The sequence below is a fragment of the Lissotriton helveticus genome, chromosome 6, assembly GCF_964261635.1.
Source record: "Lissotriton helveticus chromosome 6, aLisHel1.1, whole genome shotgun sequence".
NCBI classification, from domain to species: domain Eukaryota; kingdom Metazoa; phylum Chordata; class Amphibia; order Caudata; family Salamandridae; genus Lissotriton; species Lissotriton helveticus.
The window spans coordinates 2,123,309,400-2,123,332,566 of NC_136067.1; the positions used below are offsets into that span (position 1 = coordinate 2,123,309,400).

At 46.5% G+C, this 23,167-nt stretch overlaps 1 protein-coding gene across 1 annotated transcript; it reads right to left on the reverse strand.

Annotated features, from left to right (window-relative positions):
- Window positions 1-425: 425 nt before the first annotated feature.
- On the reverse strand, window positions 426-2,188 carry LOC144763087 (uncharacterized). Its single transcript, XM_078648385.1, has 2 exons — window positions 1,159-2,188; window positions 426-1,075 (listed from the first exon to the last, which is right to left on the reverse strand). Exons 1-2 carry the CDS (start codon window positions 2,186-2,188, stop codon window positions 426-428), a joined length of 1,680 nt encoding a protein of 559 aa, XP_078504511.1.
- Between the last annotated feature and the right edge of the window lie 20,979 nt (window positions 2,189-23,167).

Here is a 23,167-nt window from a genome sequence, read left to right on the forward strand (position 1 = left end):
ATTAAATTTTGTTTAGTAATACATCCCTTGTTGCATTCTGTACATTAATAAGGTTTCTCCCTACGGTAGATTTGTTGATGCTGCATTACCTTATTCTTCCTGCAGAAGACTTTATTACGTTCTGTACATCCATAGGATTTCTCTCCACATGGATTTTCTGATGTTGCTTCAGCTCTTCATTTGCCATGAATGCTTTGTGACATTTATTACAGTGAGAACTGTCTCTCTCCTGTACATACTTTCTGATATTGTATTAAATTGTGCTTTGTAATACATCTGTCACCTTCGGTACATTCATATTGTTTCTCCCCAGTGTGGACTTTCTGATGTTTCTTTACCTCTCCATTTGTTTTAAATGCTTTGCCACATTCTGTAAATGTATCTGATTTCTCTCCTGTGTGAACTTGCTGATATATTTTTAAACCTTAATTTGCAATAAATATCCTGTCACTTTCTGTACATTCATATGTTTTGTGGAATTTCTGATGTTGCGTTACATTTCTATTTGTAATAGATGCCTTGTCACATGAATTACATTTATACAGTTTCGCCCCAGAGTGGACTTTCTCATGTTGTTTTAGACGTGACTTTCTAATAAATCCCTTGTCACATTCAGTGCAGTTGAATGGTCTCTCTCCAGTATGGACTTTTAGATGTTGCATCAGCTCTCTATTTCTTATAAATGCTTTGTCACATTCTGTACATTGAAATGGTTTCTCCCCAGTGTGGATTCTCTGATGTTGCTTTAGCACTGTATTTGTTATAAATGCTTTGTCACACTCTGTACATTTATATGGTTTCTCACCAGAGTGGATTATCTGATGTTTCATTAGATGTGACTTTTTGAGAAATGCCTTGTCACATTCTGAACATTGATATGGTTTCTCCCCAGTATGAATTTTCTGATGTTGCTTTAGCTCTCCATTTGTTATAAATGCTTTGTCACACTCTGTACATTGATATGGTCTCTCCCCAATGTGGACTCTCTGATGTCGTATTAACCTTTGCCCTGTAATAAATGCCTTGTTGCATTCTATGCATTCATAGGGTTTCTCCCCGGTGTGGACTTTTTGATGTTGCTTAAGGTCTCCATTTGTTATAAATGCTTTGCACATTCAGAACATTTATATGGTTTATCCCCAGTGTGGATCTTATGATGGTTCTTCAGCTCTCTATTTGTTATGAATGCTTTGTCACACTCTGTACATTGATATGGCTTCTTCCCAGTGTGGATATTCTGATGTTGCTTTAGCTCTCCATTTGTTAGAAATGCTCTGTGACATTCAATACATTGATATGGTTTTTCTCCCGTGTGAACTTTCCAATGTCGAACTAAATTTTGCCTTACAATAAATGCCTTGTCACATTCTGTACACTGATATGGCTTCTCCCCAGTGTGGCTATTCTGATGTTGTTTCAGCTCTCTATTTGTTATAAATGCTTTGTCACATTCAGTACAGTGAAATGGTTTCTCCCCAGTGTGGATTCTCCGATGTTGCTTTAGTTCTCCATTTCTTATAAATGCTTTGTCACACTCTGTACATTGATAAGGTTTCTCACCAGTGTGGATTTTCTGATGCCGTTTTAGGTCTCCGTTTGTTATAAATGCTTTGTCACATTCAGTGCATTCATATGGTTTCTCCCCAGTGTGGACTTTCTGATGTTTCATTAGGTCTCCACTGGTAATAAATCCCCTGTTACATTCTGTACATTCATACGGTTTCTCACCAGTATGGATTTGTTGATGCTGCTTTAGATTTTTCTTCCTTTGGAACACTTTATTACATTCTGTACATTTATATGGTTTTTCCCCAATGTGGATTTTTTGATGTCGCTTTAAATCTCTATATGTTATAAATGCATTGTCACATTCTGTACATTTATATGATTTCTCCCTGGTGTGGATTTTCTGATGTCGCTTTAAATCTCCATTTGCTATAAATGCTTTGCCACATTCTGTACATTCATAAAGTTTTTCACCAGTGTGGATTTTCTGATGCTGTTTTAGCTTTGCATTAGTTAAAAATGCTTTGTCACATTCAGTGCATTCATATGGTTTCTCTCCAGTGTGGATCTTCTGATGTTTTCTTAGGTTTCCATTGGTAATAAATGTCTTGTTGCATTCTGAACATTCATACGGTTTTCCCCAGTGGGGATTTGTTGATGCAGCTTTAGGTTTTGCTTCCATCCGAACACTTTAGTACATTCAATACATTGATATGTTTTCTTCTGTATGTGGATAGTCTGATGCAGCATCAGGTCTTTCATTGCAAAGCACACTTTTTCACAGTCAGTCCATCGATATGTCTTTTTTCTCCAGTATGAAGTTTCTGATGTCGCACTCTCTCTTTCTCCGCCTAATAAATGTTTTGTCACATTCTAGATACTTCTACAGTTTCTCTCATGTGTGTTCTTTCTGATACTAGGGAAGCTCTTCCTTCGTAATGAGCACCTCATCAGACTTGCTTCGGTATGTCAGTGTGTTATATCTTCAATATATATCAGCTGATGCCTAAGAGCAAAGTACAGACGTCATTGGACAGTTTGGGTTTTTTGCTGTAGAAAAAGACTTTGGAGAGGCATTAGCCTGCACAGGAACAGATTTTGAGGTATACTGTTTATAAATCACCTCCTACACAAGTGATGTTTAATGGCGTCACCTTTTTCATTCAACCCTGCATTTATTTCACCTGTTGGATTAAGGAAAAAAACACTAAATAAGTGAAATGTAGAGTTCATCACAAAAATCTATTGGTATTTGAGGGAGAGAGAGAGAGAGAGAGAGAGAGAGAGAGAGAGAAGAAAACTGTGTTCGATGTTTCAAGAAAATCACAAAATTATGCACAATAAAACTGTACAAACAGAAAACTATAAGAAGGTCTAAAGCACAGCCACCACAGTTTACAATAGGCAAGTTGAAAATGCATGTGTTTTGCAATGAAGATCTAAAAGGGATCTAGTGTCATTTAATGAGACATGTTCATTGTTCATATAGACAAGTGTGCTGAAGAGATTCTAGATTACACTTTCAGTATAAAGATGCTTGATTCCGGTCTGGGAAAGATATGGCTGTTGTAGTTCGGACTGGACTGTTCCCATGGGGCAACAGGGTCAGAGCTGATTTGCATAAAGCCATTATCTGACCCAGGGTGGTGTGGAGTGCAAAAAAACGATGGATTTGGGCCCAGATCTTTTGACTGGGGGAGTGTGTGACATTGATCCACATTCAGTCCATCACTTGTTGTTTTTTGCAATTGCCGCCCTAAGTGCGCTGGGGATGCCCAGACGTGGGTCCCAGGCACTCCACACCACTTGGAGTCAAGCTAGCCGGGCTGAAGAGAGGTGTTACCTCGAAACCGGTCCGGTCCTCGGATGCTTGATTCCGGTCTGGGAAAGATATGGCTGTTGTAGTTCGGACTGGACTGTTCCCATGGGGCAACAGGGTCAGAGCTGATTTGCATAAAGCCATTATCTGACCCAGGGTGGTGTGGAGTGCAAAAAAACGATGGATTTGGGCCCAGATCTTTTGACTGGGGGAGTGTGTGACATTGATCCACATTCAGTCCATCACTTGTTGTTTTATGCAATTGTCGCCCTAAGTGCGCTGGGGATGCCCAGACGTGGGTCCCAGGCACTCCACACCACTTGGAGTCAAGCTAGCCGGGCTGAAGAGAGGTGTTACCTCGAAACCGGTCCGGCCCTCGGATGCTTGATTCCGGTCTGGGAAAGATATGGCTGTTGTAGTTCGGACTGGACTGTTCCCATGGGGCAACAGGGTCAGAGCTGATTTGCATAAAGCCATTATCTGACCCAGGGTGGTGTGGAGTGCAAAAAAACGATGGATTTGGGCCCAGATCTTTTGACTGGGGGAGTGTGTGACATTGATCCACATTCAGTCCATCACTTGTTGTTTTTTGCAATTGCCGCCCTAAGTGCGCTGGGGATGCCCAGACGTGGGTCCCAGGCACTCCACACCACTTGGAGTCAAGCTAGCCGGGCTGAAGAGAGGTGTTACCTCGAAACCGGTCCGGCCCTCGGATGCTTGATTCCGGTCTGGGAAAGATATGGCTGTTGTAGTTCGGACTGGACTGTTCCCATGGGGCAACAGGGTCAGAGCTGATTTGCATAAAGCCATTATCTGACCCAGGGTGGTGTGGAGTGCAAAAAAACGATGGATTTGGGCCCAGATCTTTTGACTGGGGGAGTGTGTGACATTGATCCACATTCAGTCCATCACTTGTTGTTTTTTGCAATTGCCGCCCTAAGTGCGCTGGGGATGCCCAGACGTGGGTCCCAGGCACTCCACACCACTTGGAGTCAAGCTAGCCGGGCTGAAGAGAGGTGTTACCTCGAAACCGGTCCGGTCCTCGGATGCTTGATTCCGGTCTGGGAAAGATATGGCTGTTGTAGTTCGGACTGGACTGTTCCCATGGGGCAACAGGGTCAGAGCTGATTTGCATAAAGCCATTATCTGACCCAGGGTGGTGTGGAGTGCAAAAAAACGATGGATTTGGGCCCAGATCTTTTGACTGGGGGAGTGTGTGACATTGATCCACATTCAGTCCATCACTTGTTGTTTTTTGCAATTGCCGCCCTAAGTGCGCTGGGGATGCCCAGACGTGGGTCCCAGGCACTCCACACCACTTGGAGTCAAGCTAGCCGGGCTGAAGAGAGGTGTTACCTCGAAACCGGTCCGGTCCTTGGATGCTTGATTCCGGTCTGGGAAAGATATGGCTGTTGTAGTTCGGACTGGACTGTTCCCATGGGGCAACAGGGTCAGAGCTGATTTGCATAAAGCCATTATCTGACCCAGGGTGGTGTGGAGTGCAAAAAAAACGATGGATTTGGGCCCAGATCTTTTGACTGGGGGAGTGTGTGACATTGATCCACATTCAGTCCATCACTTGTTGTTTTTTGCAATTGCCGCCCTAAGTGCGCTGGGGATGCCCAGACGTGGGTCCCAGGCACTCCACACCACTTGGAGTCAAGCTAGCCGGGCTGAAGAGAGGTGTTACCTCGAAACCGGTCCGGTCCTCGGATGCTTGATTCCGGTCTGGGAAAGATATGGCTGTTGTAGTTCGGACTGGACTGTTCCCATGGTGCAACAGGGTCAGAGCTGATTTGCATAAAGCCATTATCTGACCCAGGGTGGTGTGGAGTGCAAAAAAACGATGGATTTGGGCCCAGATCTTTTGACTGGGGGAGTGTGTGACATTGATCCACATTCAGTCCATCACTTGTTGTTTTTTGCAATTGCCGCCCTAAGTGCGCTGGGGATGCCCAGACGTGGGTCCCAGGCACTCCACACCACTTGGAGTCAAGCTAGCCGGGCTGAAGAGAGGTGTTACCTCGAAACCGGTCCGGTCCTTGGATGCTTGATTCCGGTCTGGGAAAGATATGGCTGTTGTAGTTCGGACTGGACTGTTCCCATGGGGCAACAGGGTCAGAGCTGATTTGCATAAAGCCATTATCTGACCCAGGGTGGTGTGGAGTGCAAAAAAAACGATGGATTTGGGCCCAGATCTTTTGACTGGGGGAGTGTGTGACATTGATCCACATTCAGTCCATCACTTGTTGTTTTTTGCAATTGCCGCCCTAAGTGCGCTGGGGATGCCCAGACGTGGGTCCCAGGCACTCCACACCACTTGGAGTCAAGCTAGCCGGGCTGAAGAGAGGTGTTACCTCGAAACCGGTCCGGTCCTCGGATGCTTGATTCCGGTCTGGGAAAGATATGGCTGTTGTAGTTCGGACTGGACTGTTCCCATGGTGCAACAGGGTCAGAGCTGATTTGCATAAAGCCATTATCTGACCCAGGGTGGTGTGGAGTGCAAAAAAACGATGGATTTGGGCCCAGATCTTTTGACTGGGGGAGTGTGTGACATTGATCCACATTCAGTCCATCACTTGTTGTTTTTTGCAATTGCCGCCCTAAGTGCGCTGGGGATGCCCAGACGTGGGTCCCAGGCACTCCACACCACTTGGAGTCAAGCTAGCCGGGCTGAAGAGAGGTGTTACCTCGAAACCGGTCCGGTCCTCGGATGCTTGATTCCGGTCTGGGAAAGATATGGCTGTTGTAGTTCGGACTGGACTGTTCCCATGGGGCAACAGGGTCAGAGCTGATTTGCATAAAGCCATTATCTGACCCAGGGTGGTGTGGAGTGCAAAAAAACGATGGATTTGGGCCCAGATCTTTTGACTGGGGGAGTGTGTGACATTGATCCACATTCAGTCCATCACTTGTTGTTTTTTGCAATAGGCAGAGTAAGGGCATACGATCCTTACGTGATCCCTTTTTATCAAGGAGTGTGGATTCAAAGAGTAACCAAAACACCAGAGAAGGTTCCTTGTTCAGTGAGTGAGACCCTCTCCCAGTGACACACATTGTTAAATCCACAGTTATAAGAAGCCACCCTTCTTATCCAAGGCATGCTTCCCATTATCATACAGCCTAACAAATAATACAAGATGGAGCCTTTTCCAGTGACTGAACCATGCAACACAGCGCATCAAAATAATTGCGGAAAACATAAGCATTTGCGACAAGGGAGTTTGTTAGACCTGGTATCATTGGCGTGAGTCTCCCTTCTATTTTTTCTGATTGCCTCCTCTATTTTATTTTGATATGTTTTGCTAGTTAGATGCGTCGGGGCACTGTTCCACTGCTATTCAGTGCCAAAGTGCAAGTGCTCCCTATGTTAAATTGTTGTACTAATTGGTGTCTCCATGATTGGGTTATTTGGTTTCACCTGTCAGACCCTAGTACAGTGCACCATGTGTGCCCAGGGTTTGTAAATCAAATGCTGCTGGTGGGCTTGCAGCACTGGTTGTGCCACCCACCAAAGCAGCTTGTAAAGTGTGTCTCAGGCCTGCTATTGCAGAGCCTATGTGCAGTCTGTGACTGCCATGTCGACTTGGCAAGTGCACCCACTTGCCAGTCCCTAAACCTTCCCTTTTTGTCATGTCAGGCACCCCTATGGTAGGCCTGCATTGTAAGGTGGGTGCATTGTAAGTATAAGGTAGAACATGCCCTGGTGTGTGAGACATGTCCTAATAGTGAATTACAGCCATTTTCGTTTTTCACTATTGCAAGGCTAAGGCGGTAAGAGTTTTGGTGGCAGCTTACTCCCCGCTGGGCGCCGAGCCTTGCAACACTTGAAAGCGTTTTAATCTCTGAGGCACACTAGACAGATTGGTGAACTTTGCCCTGTGTTCTCGAGTTGTAACTCGATTTTTTAATGACATTTTAAATCATTGTAGTGATTGTACTCTGTTTTTATTATTCACCCTGTCAATTTGAGCACTTACTTGCACTCACCAGGGACTTGCATCTTCTTTTGAGGGCTGTTCTCGCTCCGTTTTGAAACAACCGGCACCTCAGCCAATCGCGGTTGTGAAGGGCGGGACAGGGGCGGCACCTAACGGAGCCTCGAGCGGTTAGCGCTCTAGACCTCCGCTTCCTGAAGGGTATTTAGCTACTCGTCGGCCCCAGCGCGCAGCGATGGCGCGCAGGGTAGGCGCCTCGGACTGCGCCGAAGACGAGCCCAAGACCAGCCCGTCTGTGCCCGTCTGTGTCAGGACGGGTCACGGGGCACGAATTGTTGAGACAGGTAGGATTACAGTGGACCAAATACGGGCGTTGCGCCCTAACATTACTAATAACTGTTCCATTCTAAAGCCTTCCTTAAAAGGTACACATGTGTGCCCTCATTGTGCTTTTGCACTAACCAACATCCAACCCTATTCAGAGGTCCCATACAAGCTTAGGCCACCTACTCTAACCTCTGTTGTAAACTCTCGTACTTTCACTTTTTACACTGTGAATTGTAGATCACTGCCCCAACACAAAGCTGACATCCATCACCTCCTAATGGAAGAAAAACCTTGTGCGATATTTTTAACTGAGACCTGGTTGCACGATGGCTCAGGTCCCGATGTAGCCGCCGCTCTGCCCTCTAACTATGCTATTGTTAGAGTAGACAGAGAAAGACAGGTCGGCGGGGGTATTGCGGTGATCTTTGACAGGGATTTTAATTGTGACTTTGAAACGGTTAATATCTCTGGATGCGAAGCCGCATTTTTTAAAATATCATTGAATCCTAATTTCATGTTTTCCGGCTTTTTAATTTACCGCCCCCCGGGTAACGGCAGTGTATGGGCTGCAAATTTGGTTAATCTTATTTCCCCTTACTTCCTAAATGCCCAAAATTTGACTATATTGGGGGACTTAAACCTCCATTTTGAGGATAAATCCAACTGCATCGCTTCCAACCTTTTGGAAGATTTTAATACTTTGAATATGTCCCTGAGAAATGAGGACCCCACGCATAAAGCTGGGCACCTGTTGGATCCCATTATCTCCAATATACAGGAGCTGAAATGGTTAAAAACCGACCCTATTTGTTGGTCGGACCATTTCCTAACGCTCTTTAGTATTACGCTTACACAACCTGAGAAGCTAGGTTCTGCCCGGCCCCCAATTTCCATGAGAAACTGGAAAAAGATAGATCTGACCGAACTGCAGAATGCTCTACAGGTATCCCCCCCAGTTTTAGGTGATGATATGGAGATCAATGCGCTGGAAGCCCACGCCTGGCTAGAGAGTGCAGTGGATATTTGCCTACCCGTTACCAGGTGTAGAGGGAATGTCCATCGGCCCCCGGCTCCCTGGTATACGGAAGAACTGAAGCTGGAAAAAACTAAGTGTAAGGGACTTGAGAGGAAGTGGCGCAAGCACTATGATCCTCAATCTAAGGAACTATACCGTAAGGCCAGAAACCTCTATCACACGGCCTGTTCCAGAGCTAAGGCATTTTACGTAACGGAGACCATTAATATGGCTGCCAATAAAGCACGGACCCTTTTTAACACAGTGAAAGACTTAGCCGGAGCAAACTCTGCGGCGGTCGCGCGCCCCTTGACCCCTCAAAAATGCCAAGATCTTGCTACGTACTTTGTGGGAAAGATCGACACTATTCTTGCAAACATTAATCCCCCGGTGAGGGAGGATAGGGAAGCTCTTCCTTTAGAAAGCCCATCAGGAAATCGGCTGGATTTCTGGCCTTATATTTCCGTGGGCACCTTAAAATCCTTGGCGACCTCCATCAAATCAGGCTCTCCGCGTGATCCCCTCCCTATTAACATTCTATGCCAACTGGATGACGGTGCTTTAGGAACTATTGCCGAGACACTTAATGCTTCCATCCGTCTGGCAACTGTCCCGGCACCGTGGAAGCACGCTATGGTCAGCCCTCTGTTGAAGAAGCCATCTGCTGATCCAGAGGTTCTTGCAAACTATCGCCCAATATCTCTGCTGCCTGCTTTCTCAAAAATTCTGGAGAAGCATATCCATGGCGTGCTTTCATCGTACACGGAGAACAACAACTTGCTCCATTATTCCCAGTCGGGCTTCAGGGCAGGCCATTCCACCGAATCTGCCCTCCTGGGAGTCACGGAGAAGATCAGGGGACTTTTGGACGACGGACAAACGGTTGCTCTCGTCCTGCTCGATTTGAGCGCGGCTTTCGACACCATCTCGCACAACAGACTGCTTGCCAGGCTGAGTGGGGATGGTGTCGGAGGGACCGCATTGGACTGGATTAGATCTTATCTGAGCAACCGGACGTTTCAGATCTCGTCCTCTCACGCCCAGTCGGATATTTTCCGTCACCCCATGGCGTGCCCCAGGGCTCAATTTTAAGTCCATTATTTTTCAACCTTTATCTCCGCCCCCTCGCTGATTTAGCAGAGCGGGTAGGTCTTGAACGTATGACCTACGCGGACGATTCACAGATTATTTTTTCCCTTACCAACTCAGAGTCTTCATCCCCTTCAACCCTGAAGCTTGGTCTTCAGGAGGTCTTCAGCTGGATGTCAACAAACCAGCTGAAGCTCAACGGGGAGAAGACGGAGATTCTTCTCCTGGGAAAAAATCGTGATCTGTGGCAGGAGAGGCACTGGCCGCCATCCTTGGGCGCTTTCCCCAGTCCAGCTACCCAGGTTAGAAACCTAGGGGTGTGTATCGACGATTCTTTATCGATGAAACAACAGGCTAATAAAGTGGCAGGTATTTGTTTCACGATCATTAAATGGCTGCGGAAGATTATCTGGATGCTGCCTGTGGATACCCAGAAGACCGTAGTCAATGCGCTAATAACATCTAGGCTTGACTACGGTAACATTCTATATCTGGGCTCCAATTTAGCTGTAACCAGGCGGTTACAGCTGGTCCAGAACTCCGCAGCCAGGCTGTTGTGTAAGATTCCTAGGACAGCAAGGATCTCGAATCACCTTAGAGACCTGCACTGGTTGAAAGTCGAGAACCGGGTCCGGTTTAAGGCCTTGACCTACATGTTCAAGATCAGAGCGGGAACCGCACCACCGTATCTGCAGAAATTGGTTAGGCCCCACGTACCTGTACGGAATCTCCGCTCTTCAAACGGAGCAACCTTCACGGTTCCCAGATTCAAACTGGCCCGAATGGGAGGTAAATCTTTTTCCCACCTGGGACCAGTTCTTTGGAACTCCCTTCCTTTAGCCTTGCGCAAAGAGGAGAACTTTGTCAGCTTTAAGAAACAAGTTAAAACCTGGCTGTTTAATAAATAACTGTTTAAATAAATAGTTGTCGATCTGTTGTCATCAGTTGCTTTCTGTGTCTTGTTCTCTTAGCCATGGCGCCGGGAAACCCTTTGTGGGTATCTGCGCGCATTACAAATGCAAAAAATAAATAAATAAATAAATAAGGCTACGTGTTCTCCATAGGCCACAATGGGCAGTGTGATTATTACATCTTATAATCCTAACTGACCATGGGAACATGGTAGAAATTTGAGTTTAGTATGCCTGAACTCAAAATGAAGAAATACATCTTTTAGTGAAGTTGGTATTTTCTTGCCTAACTATCCAAGCCTGCCTCTGCTAGGTTGTTTATTCCGTGTCTGGAGTTTGAGTGACAGGGGCTGGAGGATTCCAGGAGACAGTGTGAGTCAGTCCAGCGCTGAATAGAGAGATCTGCATCTAGATAGGAGGGAAGAGTTGCACCTGGGACCAGAAAAGGGCTAGGCCTTCCCTCTACAATGCTGGCTCCACCTCCTGTGGTGTGTCTATTGTCCCTGGCCTACAGTGTGAAAAGAAAGAAGCAGTCAAGTTTCAAGTTCAAGTTCAAGTTTAATGTTTATTGCTTGATTAATTAATATCATCACAACCCCCCCAACATAAAATAAATAAAGTGCATCTACACAGGTAGCTAGGATTATCCTTATGCGTGCGATCGTATTATATATGTGCTCTGTCTGTCGTACATTTCGAGTGTATAAGAATCCTATTATTATAAAATCGTACTAGAAATATGTTAAAATCAGGTTGCAGCAAAGAAGTAAAGTTTATGTGCCCTCAAGTAAAAATATGGGGATGTATTACATATGAATATGATTATCATCTTCCGCTTGCAATAGGCCGCTATTGACGAGTTTCATATACTTGACTCCTCGGCAAGCCAGGATGCATGACGAGCCCTCCAGCCAACTTATCACTGCTTGTCTGCAAGAACGAATGTTCAGGTTGATAAAAATCGCCTTTAGGTACTGTCTTCTTTGGCTTAACATGGCTGGACAGGCACACAACAAATGGGTTAAGGTTTCTTTTTGGAATCCGCATAAGTGACAAACTTCTGAGTTAAAACCTGTCAACCAGGAAGGGGATAAATCCTTGGAGACATGCACCTCCATCCTGAACTTTAAGAAGCACATCTTTAAGTAGGAACTGAAATGGGCAGGTAAATAGGCTTGTTGCTTTAAAATCCTATATGATTTCATGACTGTCCATCCGTGCCGCCTCTTTGTGAGCGTCAATTTATCTTCCAGTAAAGATTTCTTTTTACACGCGACGTTAAAAATTTTGTTAAAGGAAACTCGATCCATCTTGTTGTCCCATGCTGTTTGAAGTTCCAAAGTGGCCAGATAGGTACTCAGGAAATTCCCCCAAGAATTTGGAATTTCTTGCTCGTTCTATGACCTAACTTCGTCCCAGCAGAGTCTATTTAGAGTGTCCACTTCAGATAACCGGAGAGTGTTGCAAATAAAGTTGCTCATTGCCCTATATTTAAGGTCCTGGAGCCCAAATTCCAGTCTTACCTGGGCTGGCGAGGCGCATTTTGGCAGATCAAAAACCGATTTGTAGATTTTTGACTGCAATTCGTTCTGAAAATGCAAGTCTTTTCCACACCAGGGGACGAGGCCATAGTACAAACTTGGTTGAATTTGGGCAGCCATAACTTTTAACAGATGTGAATAGTTTGGGCAGTCCAATTTTCTGCGCAAGGATCTGTAAGCATAGATCAAGGACTGAGTCTTTGCTCTAAGGGCCAGTTTGTGTTCTTTGTGACTTGTGCCCTGCCCGATTTCTACGCCCAGGTATTTGTATGAACTTTTTTCTTCCACATGAGCCACCTTGACCCTCCATTTAAACATTAATTTCCTACTGTCAACTAGGCGAACGACTTTTGTTTTATCTTTGTTTATCTCTAGCTGTTCCGAGTCCAAGTAGGATGCCAGATTATTTATTGATCTTTGTAGCCCCACTGGGGTTTGGCTTAGCAAGACTATGTCGTCTGCATATTGGAGGATTGCAACTGGCTCATTTGCCAGTTTCGGGGGGTGGCAGTCTGGGTTTTCAAAGTGTCGGGCAATATCCGATAAGTACAGATTAAAAAGGCTGGGGGCCAAGACACAGCCTTGCTTCAGACCGCTTTGTGTAAGGATACGTCCGGTGGTGCTCAGCCCATTTCCCAACTTAACTCTTGTCCAGGTTTCTGTGTACAAGGTTATGATGGCATTGAGGAGTACATTTGGTAGGCCCCATCTTTTAAGTTTGCACCATAAATGATTCCAGCTCACTCTGTCAAATGCTGATTTGATGTCCACGAAATAGGCAAAGAGGCGGGCTTTCCTTCTTTGCGCCTGTTCCGTCAAAAGAGCTAGAGTTGCAAGATTCGATTATGTGCCCATGCCTTTCCTGAATCCTGTTTGAAATTTGGGGATGATATTACTTTCCTCCATCCAGCCTTGCAGATGGTTCAGTAGGCATGAGGCATATAATTTTGCTTCCACGTCAATCAATGAGATTAGTCTATAGTTCCCTGGCTTATCGTGATCTCCCTTTTTGTGTATGGGGTGGATGACAGTCCCCCTCCAGGAAACTGGGATATTAGACTATACATAAATCTCATTGAAGACTGGAGTTAGGATTTCAGACCACAACTCTGGGTTGTTCCTGAAAATTGCATTTGGTATGCCATTTGGCCCAGCCGCACCCTCAGACTTTAGTTTCTTTATGAGTCTTTTCAGTTCTTTTGCGTTTGTCAGAGGAGTTTGCTCTTTAAAAGAGGAGTTTGAATGGGCTGAATTGTCTATTGATGTTACATGACTGAGTCCGACTTGAGCCTCCTTATGGTCATGGTGTGCCCCCTGGGGTTGTTTTTCTAGATCCCTCGTGAATTTGTTAAACAGGGAGTCTACATGGTCTGTCCAGATTTCTGCACTGATTCCTGCCTGTTGCTGAAGTGTTGGACCAGCTGTTAAAGTATTTATGATCCCCCAGAAATCGCTGCTGTTGGATTTTTTGCTAGCTGTTAATAATTGCTGCCAAATTGATTCTTTATATGCTGATTTTGCTTTCCCCAACTTCTTTCTATAAGCACTCCTTAGTGCCTGCAACTTTGTTTTTTCTTTTGTTAGGCCCTTTTCTCCCTCTCGGGATAGGCGTCGCACTTCTCTCGCGATCTCTCTTTTGCACATTTTGAGATCTTGATTGAACCATGGCTCCCGCCTCACTGTTTTTGAAGACCTCTGTGGCTTGGAAACCGGGAAGCGTTGAAGCAAGAACTCGGCCAGTTGCTCCCAGTGCTTTACGTACGCCCGTTCTCGAACTGGGCTTTGGGTTTCCATGAAGGCCTTTACGTTTTCCTCCATTACTTGTGGGGCCACTCCTCGCCATTTTACTTTACGCAAATTAAATGCTTCTGGGTGCTGCATAATGGCGTTACTGTTCTGGGCAATTTTTATTCTATTCTTCAGATTCAGTGTTAGCAGCAGGTGGTCACTTTCTGCTCTTGGGATCATGCTAAAACTGTTTATTTCTGGGAACAGATTTATGCTGGTGATGATAAAATCTATTGTCGAGGTGACTTTTCCACTCAGGTATGTTGCCGCGGGGGAGAGTCCCACGGGGATTTGCCGTTCATGATTATTAGGTCGAGTGCTGCTAGTTTGCAGGCGAAATCGGACGCAACGTACGAAGCTTTACAGTTTCTTCCCCGTTTAGTCGCTAAAAGATTGGTGTTAAAATCACCAGCGATCACCATATGAGCATTTGTGTGGCTTTTCTGCAATACTTTTAGTAGTTTTATAAGAGTTATATATTTGCCATTTTGCTTCTTTATCTCCAGATGAAAGAAGCAGTGTTGTCAACAAGTGCTCCAGGACTGACCAGAACTGGTTTGGCCTCTCTGCCTTCAGAGAACAAAGATAAAAGTAGTATAAATATGGGGATCCAGACTCCAAGACTTTAGATCACTTCTGGGAACAAGACAAACCTTTTGCCAAGGAGAACCAAGGAAGCTGCAGGAGTTTGGACTGCCCCTCTGCCAGTGTGCTGTTTGCTGGGTTGGCCTGCCGTAGTCTCTTCATTACCAAGGCAAGGAGAAGGAACTTTTTAAGGACTTCATCATCTTGCAGAATATTACTCCAAGGGCTTGATTTGAGCTTGCCTCCTGACCGAAGTCTCAGGGATACCAGACTTCACCCCCTTCTGTTTGTCTGCATCTGGAACTTGCTGTTCTAGTGCTACATAGGGAATCTGCAACACCGACGCCGGTGAGCGACGCTGTTATCTGCAACAACATCATGAGAGCTGCTCCGACTTGCGACGTGGACCCGACGCCAGTCGTCGTGCCACATCGATGCCAGAGATGACTTCGTAAGCATTCCATAGCCGTGAGCATTGCTCAGACTTGCGACGCCGGCCCGATGCCTGCTGCTGTGCCGCAGCGACTCCGAAGGCAACATCATCGCTGAGCCAATCGTCGGTGCGGGTAGTCAAGAATCCATCGACATCGTGACATCGTATTGTGATGTCACCTCCTCTCCTGTCCGGAACCGACGCCTCTTCTGCCTGCGCAAGCATCCAAGACCCGACGCCTCATCTCCCCAGAAGAGTTGTCCCAGAACCTAATTGACAGTAAGTTGACTGACCTCTGGACGCTTGCTGGGGCGATGGACCTCTGGGCCAGTGACCGTCTTGGTTTGCTCTGAAGCGGTCGCTCCCCACGCTCCCTGACCTTCCGGACTCTGCAGCGCCACTCTCCTCCTTGCTGCCTGGTATCGTTGCGCTTGCTGCTGCTAATTAATTATTCATTCACTGAGCTCGCATTGCCTGTAACATTTCATAGCGCCTGGTGTAGTAGCCTGTTATCGTAGCGCTCGCTGATATTTATTATCTGTGATTTGCTCATTGGTGGTTATTGTCATTGTTGCACTGCTTGCATCGCCTGCAATATTATTTGTGCCTGATTGTGCCGCTACCACTGCCCAGATCATAGCGCTATTCAGGCTGTGCCCCTGTTTCGCTTTCTGTTTGTGCTGCCATTTTGTTGTTGTGATTCCTGGCCAGTCTCACCTCCCCGCTCCCGCCTCCCAGCTGACCCTCCCTCGCCCCGCCCCCCCACTTTCCACTTATGCCAGATGCACTTGCGCGCAGCGTTCATGCGCAGCGGTCGCGCCCCATGCGCGCCGAAGGTGCGCCAAAGGTAAGCCCGTCTACGCCCGTCCGCGCCTGGACCGCGCCCAGCGCCAGACCCCCTGACCCCGGCAAAACCAACTCCTCCCGCTTAACGTACGCCGCCCCAACACTCTCAGCCCTTAACCCCGGCCGACCACCAAACTGCTACCAAGCCGCCCCAGGACACACCCATGGACCCTTCACCTGCCACTCCTGCAAGTTCGACTGCATCAAGACCAACACCAAATCCACAAACTCCAAACAGAGCTCCGACACTAACCACCTGAAGTGCATCCTGCTCAACACCCGCTCGGTCCACAGACACGCCATTGAACTTTGGAACCTACTCGACACCACATCGCCGGACGTCGCCTTTCCTACAGAAACCTGGATGAACGCCTCATCAACGCTCGACATCGCCATAGCCATCCCTGACGGCTACAAGATCATCCGAAAGGACCGCATCAACCAAACAGGAGGAGGCATCACCATTGTTCATATGAACACCATCCGCATCACGACCAGCTCCGACGACAACCTCACAGCCGCCGAACACCTCCACTTCCAGATCCACACCGACCCCAAGACTACACTCAGAGGCACCCTCATCTACAGACCTCCAGGACCTCGCACACAATTCAGCGAAGACATCACTGACTTCATCAGCCCACACGCCATCCCCTCCGAGGACTACATTCTACTGGGAGACCTCAACTTCCACCTGGAAAAGAAAAACGACAGCAACACCACCACCCTTCTGGACAACCTCGCCAATCTCGGACTCAAACAACTTGTAGACACCCTCACCCACTATGCCGGGCACACGCTCGAACCAATCTTCACCTCCAGCAAGCACATCTCCTTCAATCACACCACAACTCTTCATTGGACGGACCACAGCTGCGTTCACTTCAACTACAAAAAGACTACGACCCACAACCACCCACAACCAATTCCCCGCAGAAACTGGAACAAAATCACCACCGACCAGCTCTTCACATCGCTTCACCAAAACCCTCCTGCTACCTCATCGGACCCAAACCTTGCAGCCGCCAACCTCACACAATGGATCACCCACAGCGCAGACGAATTAGCTCCCTTGAAAAAACATCAAATCAAACAAGGTAGCAAAATAGACCCCTGGTTCAACGATGACCTTAAAAAATCCAAGATCTGTCACACCCTCGAGAAAGCCTGGAGAAAAAACCCAACCACTGACAACCTGGCCACCTTCAAAAACGCCACCCGCAAACACCACCAACTGATCCGATCCACCAAGAAATCAGCATTCAAGGATCGACTTGACAACAACGCCCACAACAGCAAGGAACTATTCAACATCGTCAAAGAATTTACCAACCCCACCCCCGGCACCAACGACATCACTCCCTCCCAAGACCTCTGTGACTCCCTAGCCTCATTTTTCCACAACAAAATCGCCGACATACATAACAGCTTTGAAAACCAGCCCGGAGACCAACCCACCCCGCCCACATTCGAACCAAATCGCCCCTCCAACAACCTTTGCGCCTGGAACCCAATCACCACTGAAGACACCATCCGCCTGATGAACTCCATCCACTCAGGATCGCCAACCGACCCATGTCCCCACCACATTTTCAACAAAGCAAACTCCATTATCGCGCCCCATCTCCGAGACATCATCAACTGCTCCCTCAACTCCGCTACCTTCCCAGAAAGCTGGAAACACGCCGAACTCAGCGCCCTCCTGAAGAAACTCACAGCAGACCCCACTGAACTTAAGAACTACCGCCCCATCTCGCTCCTCCCATTCCCTGCCAAAGTCATTGAAAAAGCCGTCAACAGTCAGCTCGCTGCCTTCCTCGAATCCAACAAATCCCTCGACCCTTCACAGTCCGGCTTCCGAGCCAAACACAGCACCGAGACCGCCCTCATCGCAGCAACAGACGACATTCGAACACTACAGGACAACGGAGAAACAGCTGCCCTCATCCTACTCGACCTCTCTGCAGCCTTCGACACAGTCTGCCATAGCACCCTTATACAACGCCTCAGCAACGTCGGAATACAAGGAAAAGCATTGGACTGGATCATCTCGTTCCTCGCCGGCAGAACCCAGAGAGTCCGCCTCCCCCCTTTTAGATCAGAGGCCACCGAAGTCATCTGCGACGTACCACAAGGATCATCACTCAGCCCCACCCTCTTCAACGTATACATGAGTCCCCTCGCATCCATCGCGCGCCAACACAACCTCAACATCATCTCCTACGCAGACGACACCCAGCTGATCCTCTCCCTCACCAAAGACCCAAACACCGCCAAAACCAACCTACACGAAGGGATGAAAGAAGTAGCCGAATGGATGAAGAACAGCCGTTTAAAACTGAACTCGGACAAAACGGAAGTCCTCATCTTAGGATCATCCCCCTCCGCCTGGGACGAATCTTGGTGGCCACCGGCCTTGGGAAACGCACCCACACCCACGGACCATGCACGTAAACTAGGCTTCATCCTGGACTCCTCCCTCTCGATGACCAGACAAGTCAACGCCGTCTCATCATCATGCTTCAACATCCTACGTATGCTCAAAAAAATCTTCCGGTGGATCCCCACCGAAACAAGAAAGACGGTCACCCATGCACTGGTCACAAGCTGACTGGATTACGGAAACACCCTTTACGCCGGAACCACAGCCAAACTACAGAAAAAACTCTAACGCATTCAAAACGCCTCAGCCAGACTCATACTAAACATCCCCCGCCAAGCTCACATTTCCAGTCATCTGAAAGACCTCCACTGGCTCCCCGTCAACAAGAGAATAACATTCCGTCTCCTCACCCATGCACACAAAGCCCTCTACGACCTAGGACCCGAATGCCTCAACACGCGCCTGTCCTTCTACACCCCCACCCGCCAACTACGATCGTCCAATCAAGCCCTCGCCGCAATTCCAGGCATCCATAGATCCACCATGGGAGGAAAATCCTTCTCCTACTTAGCGGCCAAAACCTGGAACTCTCTCCCCACCCACCTCCGCCTTACACAGAACCACCTCTCCTTCAGAAAACAACTAAAAACGTGGATATTCGATAAGTAAAGTACCCCCCCCCCCCCCCAAGCGCCTTGAGACCCTCTGGGTGAATAGTGAGCTATACAAATGCTAAACTTGAACTTGAACTAGAGTGTCCGAGAAGGTACCTGGGAGTGACCCCAAGAAGGGTGTTGCAGGTTCCCTCCAGCAGAGTTTGGGTGAGGTTAAAGATGACCCAGACAAGTCCCAGAGTAAGGAGGAAGGAAAGGGTACCCATGCCCCATCTGAGAAATGGGGTGGTTCTGGTGAGCAGTCGCTCAGGGCACCCCATTTTCAATTCTACTGCCTTGAATGATCCCAGTTTGGGTGACCGCCTGCCCAAGGAAAGCACACACTGGTGGGCCCTCTACAGGAGTGGCCAATAGGCCTTAGGGGTAAGTAGTCCCCAGTGGCAGGTCATATACCATTTCCATCAAAACAGTATGCAGTTCCTAAAGATACAGGAAGAGAGAATTGGAGGATCAGTCGGTAGATATACATGTCCAAAGGTTGGTGCCGGAGCTCCTCCTTTTTGAACTAGGTCCCTCACACACCTGGCTGGGTGTCATGTTTCATCATAGGGCTTGCTCCTCGTCGAGTCGTCGCTGCTATGCCTGATGGGCATGCTTTAAGAGGCTCTTTACTAGAGATCTTTTGTTTCCAAGCAGTAATGTGAAATGCGAGTTTAGGGCCGTGGAGTGAAGATGAGTATCAAGTGTGCGAATGGGTTAAGGAAAATTAAAAAGGAGATGAAGTAGTTTTAATCTGTGGGTCTACTAGTGCAGTTAAAATCAGGGTTCACACCCCACGGACATGATGTTTAGTGGTTGCTAATACAAAAAGGTCAACATGTTTCTTGCTATGTTTGTCACAAAAGTGATCAGTTAGCAATTCATCAGGCCTGGAAGTAAAAGGTCTATCTACATAGTGGTTGGCGTCCTGGTTAGTATAAGGGGTTGCCCATAAATTATTATCCTGGAATTAGATCATAGGGTCCGCCATTTTCTTATTTTATTCTGTTTGAACCGCTTACCTTAAATGACTTAACGGCAAGTTGGTCTTCCCATGCGAGCACAGGAAGATATTGTGTCTTATGTTATCTGGGCCCTCAGACTATTGATCATATTTAGTTTGTATGCCCAGTCCTACTACCTTATCACCTATGCTAATTACGTCCTTTGTTCATACAGAATAGTATTAAAACTGTAGCTACAGCCCGTGAGTTTCTCCTTTTCCCTAAGAATAAATTAGTCTGTTAAAAAATCTTCAGGTTTACGGTGTTTTAAATCTTGTTGCTTTTGACAGGGGGTATGGGCGCAATCGTTTTATTCATATTTAATCATATTGCCTCCTACCTGCGGGTCCAACTACTAGATTATATGCCACTTATTGTATTTTGGTACTTAATTAAATTGTGTACTAAAATAATTCTATTCATTTGTTGCAGTAAAGGAATTGTACTGTATCCAATTCATTATATTATTGTTCGTTATTTCCCCTTTGTTTCTAAAGTGTTCCTAAATTAATTCTGGAACTCTGAACTGTTGCTGCTAGATTAAATACATTTTTCCTATTGCGGGATTGACTAATTACATACATTTCTTCTTGTATTGTTTGTATAGTGTACGTAATTAGTCCACATATTCGTTGTGGTAAAGGAACTATAACTGTATTTTATAATCCAATATCATTGTGATATTTGACTTCTCTAATGTCATTTTATTAGTATATTTTTATTAACTGCAGAACTGTGCGCTTAATTAATGCTGCTTGGTCGAAGGATGTTCTTCTCTATAACTATATAAGCTCTTTTTTCTCTCTTTTTCTAGCTATATCTTTTGTTGATTTTATGGTTGTGATTTAATCTGTACAAATTTGTACTCATGAAATGCTGCTATACTTTTTATCACTCTAAAAGTGAGTGACTTTTTTCTTTTGACTTATACAAATACTATTTTATGGTAAAGGTCTTTATTTGCACAATGGAAATTGTATTCTTATCGTGTGATTCGATTGTAATTTTTAAGTGGACCTCTTTTTGAGTTCCATACCTTAATAAATTGAATATCAAGTTCGTCTGAAATTACTTTAGGGAACAGGTTTAATAACTCCTCCACCCCACTGTTATCTTGTGCTACAGTTACCTGTTCAGTGGTACCTGGACATAAGATCATGCCAAACAGTCCTTGATAATGTAAGTAAGTAAATTTTATTAAGTATAGTTAATTAAAACCAGTACAATCGTTACATTTAAAACAATTTCTTAAAATGTGGTAAGAGGGTAGTCTGTGTAATCGTCCTTACCGAAGACCATACGGTGAGAGACCGAGGGTAGTTATCTAGCAGTGTTCCCTGAGCCGGGGCGGGCTCGGCATTTGTAGCCCAAAGTTCCTCCGTTAGGTTCCAGAACCAGTGGTTGCTGCAAGTTGTAGATTTGGTAGTCTTTGCTCTATAGTAGTCAAAAACTTGACGTATCTACAATTCAGTTTTGTGTTCGCAGGGTTCAAGCATGCAAGCACAGCCTGCCTTCGCGTACTGATCCCTATCTGCTTGAGCTGGTCCCTTAGTAGCTGTCGGCGGACTTGTCGGAGCTCTTCGCAGAGACAGGTCAGGTGGAGTATGTCTCCTGTTGCTAGGTTGCAGAGCTGACAGGCTTCATGGCCATTGCTCCTGAGCCATGGTGGTTGGTGGTCTCTGCTGGGCAGGATCCCTAATCTATATTTCAAAAACTTCAGTTTAGTGATTTTTGGGTAGCCCTGGCTGAAATAAAGTTGTGGTGTCAGGGATTTATACGTATTTAAAGTCATCCACGCATGGTTTCTTTTAGCAAAAGCGGCTTTGTCCTCTGCTAGAGAAAGAGTTTTTACGTTCTTCCAAATCACTTTTTAAACAGGTTGTGCCCCAGTTGCATGTCCCAAAGTGCGGATGCCTTGACAGCCCCCAATGCTGCCTTCAAGTAGGAGCGTGCCTGAGATACATCCCTGCTTTGTATGTCTTGCCACAGCATGGCGTTTAAGGTGTCATTGGAGGCAGAGCGGAGTTTGTGGCAGCAGATAATGTAGGATCCTTGTCTTGCAAGGTCTTGTTTTTTAGGCCGAACTCCAGCCGTATTTGGGCAGGCGAGGTGTAAGACGGGAGTGAGAACAGAGTTCTATATGCTTTTACCTGGATGTTATCTAGGTTCCTGGAGTCTCTTCCTCGTAGTGCCTCGCTGCCGTAGGAAATTGAAGGGAGCAATTTAGCCTGAATGACTTTTAAGTATGGTGTCAGGGTTGGCCCCGATAGTTGGTTTGCTAGATTTTTCAGTGTGATGGCGATCAAGGCCCCTCTTCTTTTGGTTTCCTCCATCTGCCTAACAAATGAACCGTCGGTGTCAAAGATAAGTCCCAAGTATTTATATTCGCGTGAAGACTCTATTTTTCGGCCGCCCAGAGTCCAGGACTTCTGGTGTTTGTTCCTGGTATTGATCGACATTGTGCGCGTTTTACTTAGATTGATTTTTAAGTTGTTTTCCATTGCGTAGCTGTGCATTTCGATCAGCAAATTCTGGAGGCCAATATGTGTGTGACTGAGAAGTACCACGTCATCCGCGTATAATAGATTACTTAGGGTTTTTCCTCCCAGCCTCGGAGAGTGGGAGTTGCATGTGTCGAGTCGGCCTGATAAGTCTGCCATAAACAGGTTAAACAGAGTCGGGGCCAGCACGCACCCTTGTTTTAGCCCTTTTGTCGTGCAGACTTTGGAAGACAGATGGGTCCCGCTTCCCAGCTTCACCTGCACCCAGGTGTCATAGTGAAGTAACTTCAGCATATTTAAAAGCGGTTGAGGTATGCCCCATTGTGCAAGTTTCCGCCACAGCATGCCTCTCTCGATGTTATCGAAGGCCGCGCTGAAATCGATATAGCACAAGTACAGCGGCAGTTTTTTTTGTTTTAGCTCCGTCAATTAGCAGTGAGATAGCCAGGATGTTGGTGGTTGTTCCGGTTTTTTTCCGGAATCCTGTCTGGTTCCATGGTATAATCTGCTTTGAGTCCGCCCATGTCACAATCTCTTCTAAGATTATTCCAGCGAAGTATTTGGCCTCGTTATCAAGGAGGGCTATTAGACTGTAGTTGTCGGGGACCGTTTTGTCTCCCTTTTTGTGTATGGGGACAATCGTTGACCCTCTCCAGGAATCTGGGATTCTATTTAGGAGTCTGACTTCTGTGAATAAAGATTGTAGTATGGTGGCCCATTCTGTGTCTTTCTCCTTGAACAGGGCTGGCGGGATGCCATTAGGACCTGGAGCGCCTTCTTTCCTGCCCTTGCGAATCTGTTTTTTTATTAGGGCTATTTGCTGGGCCG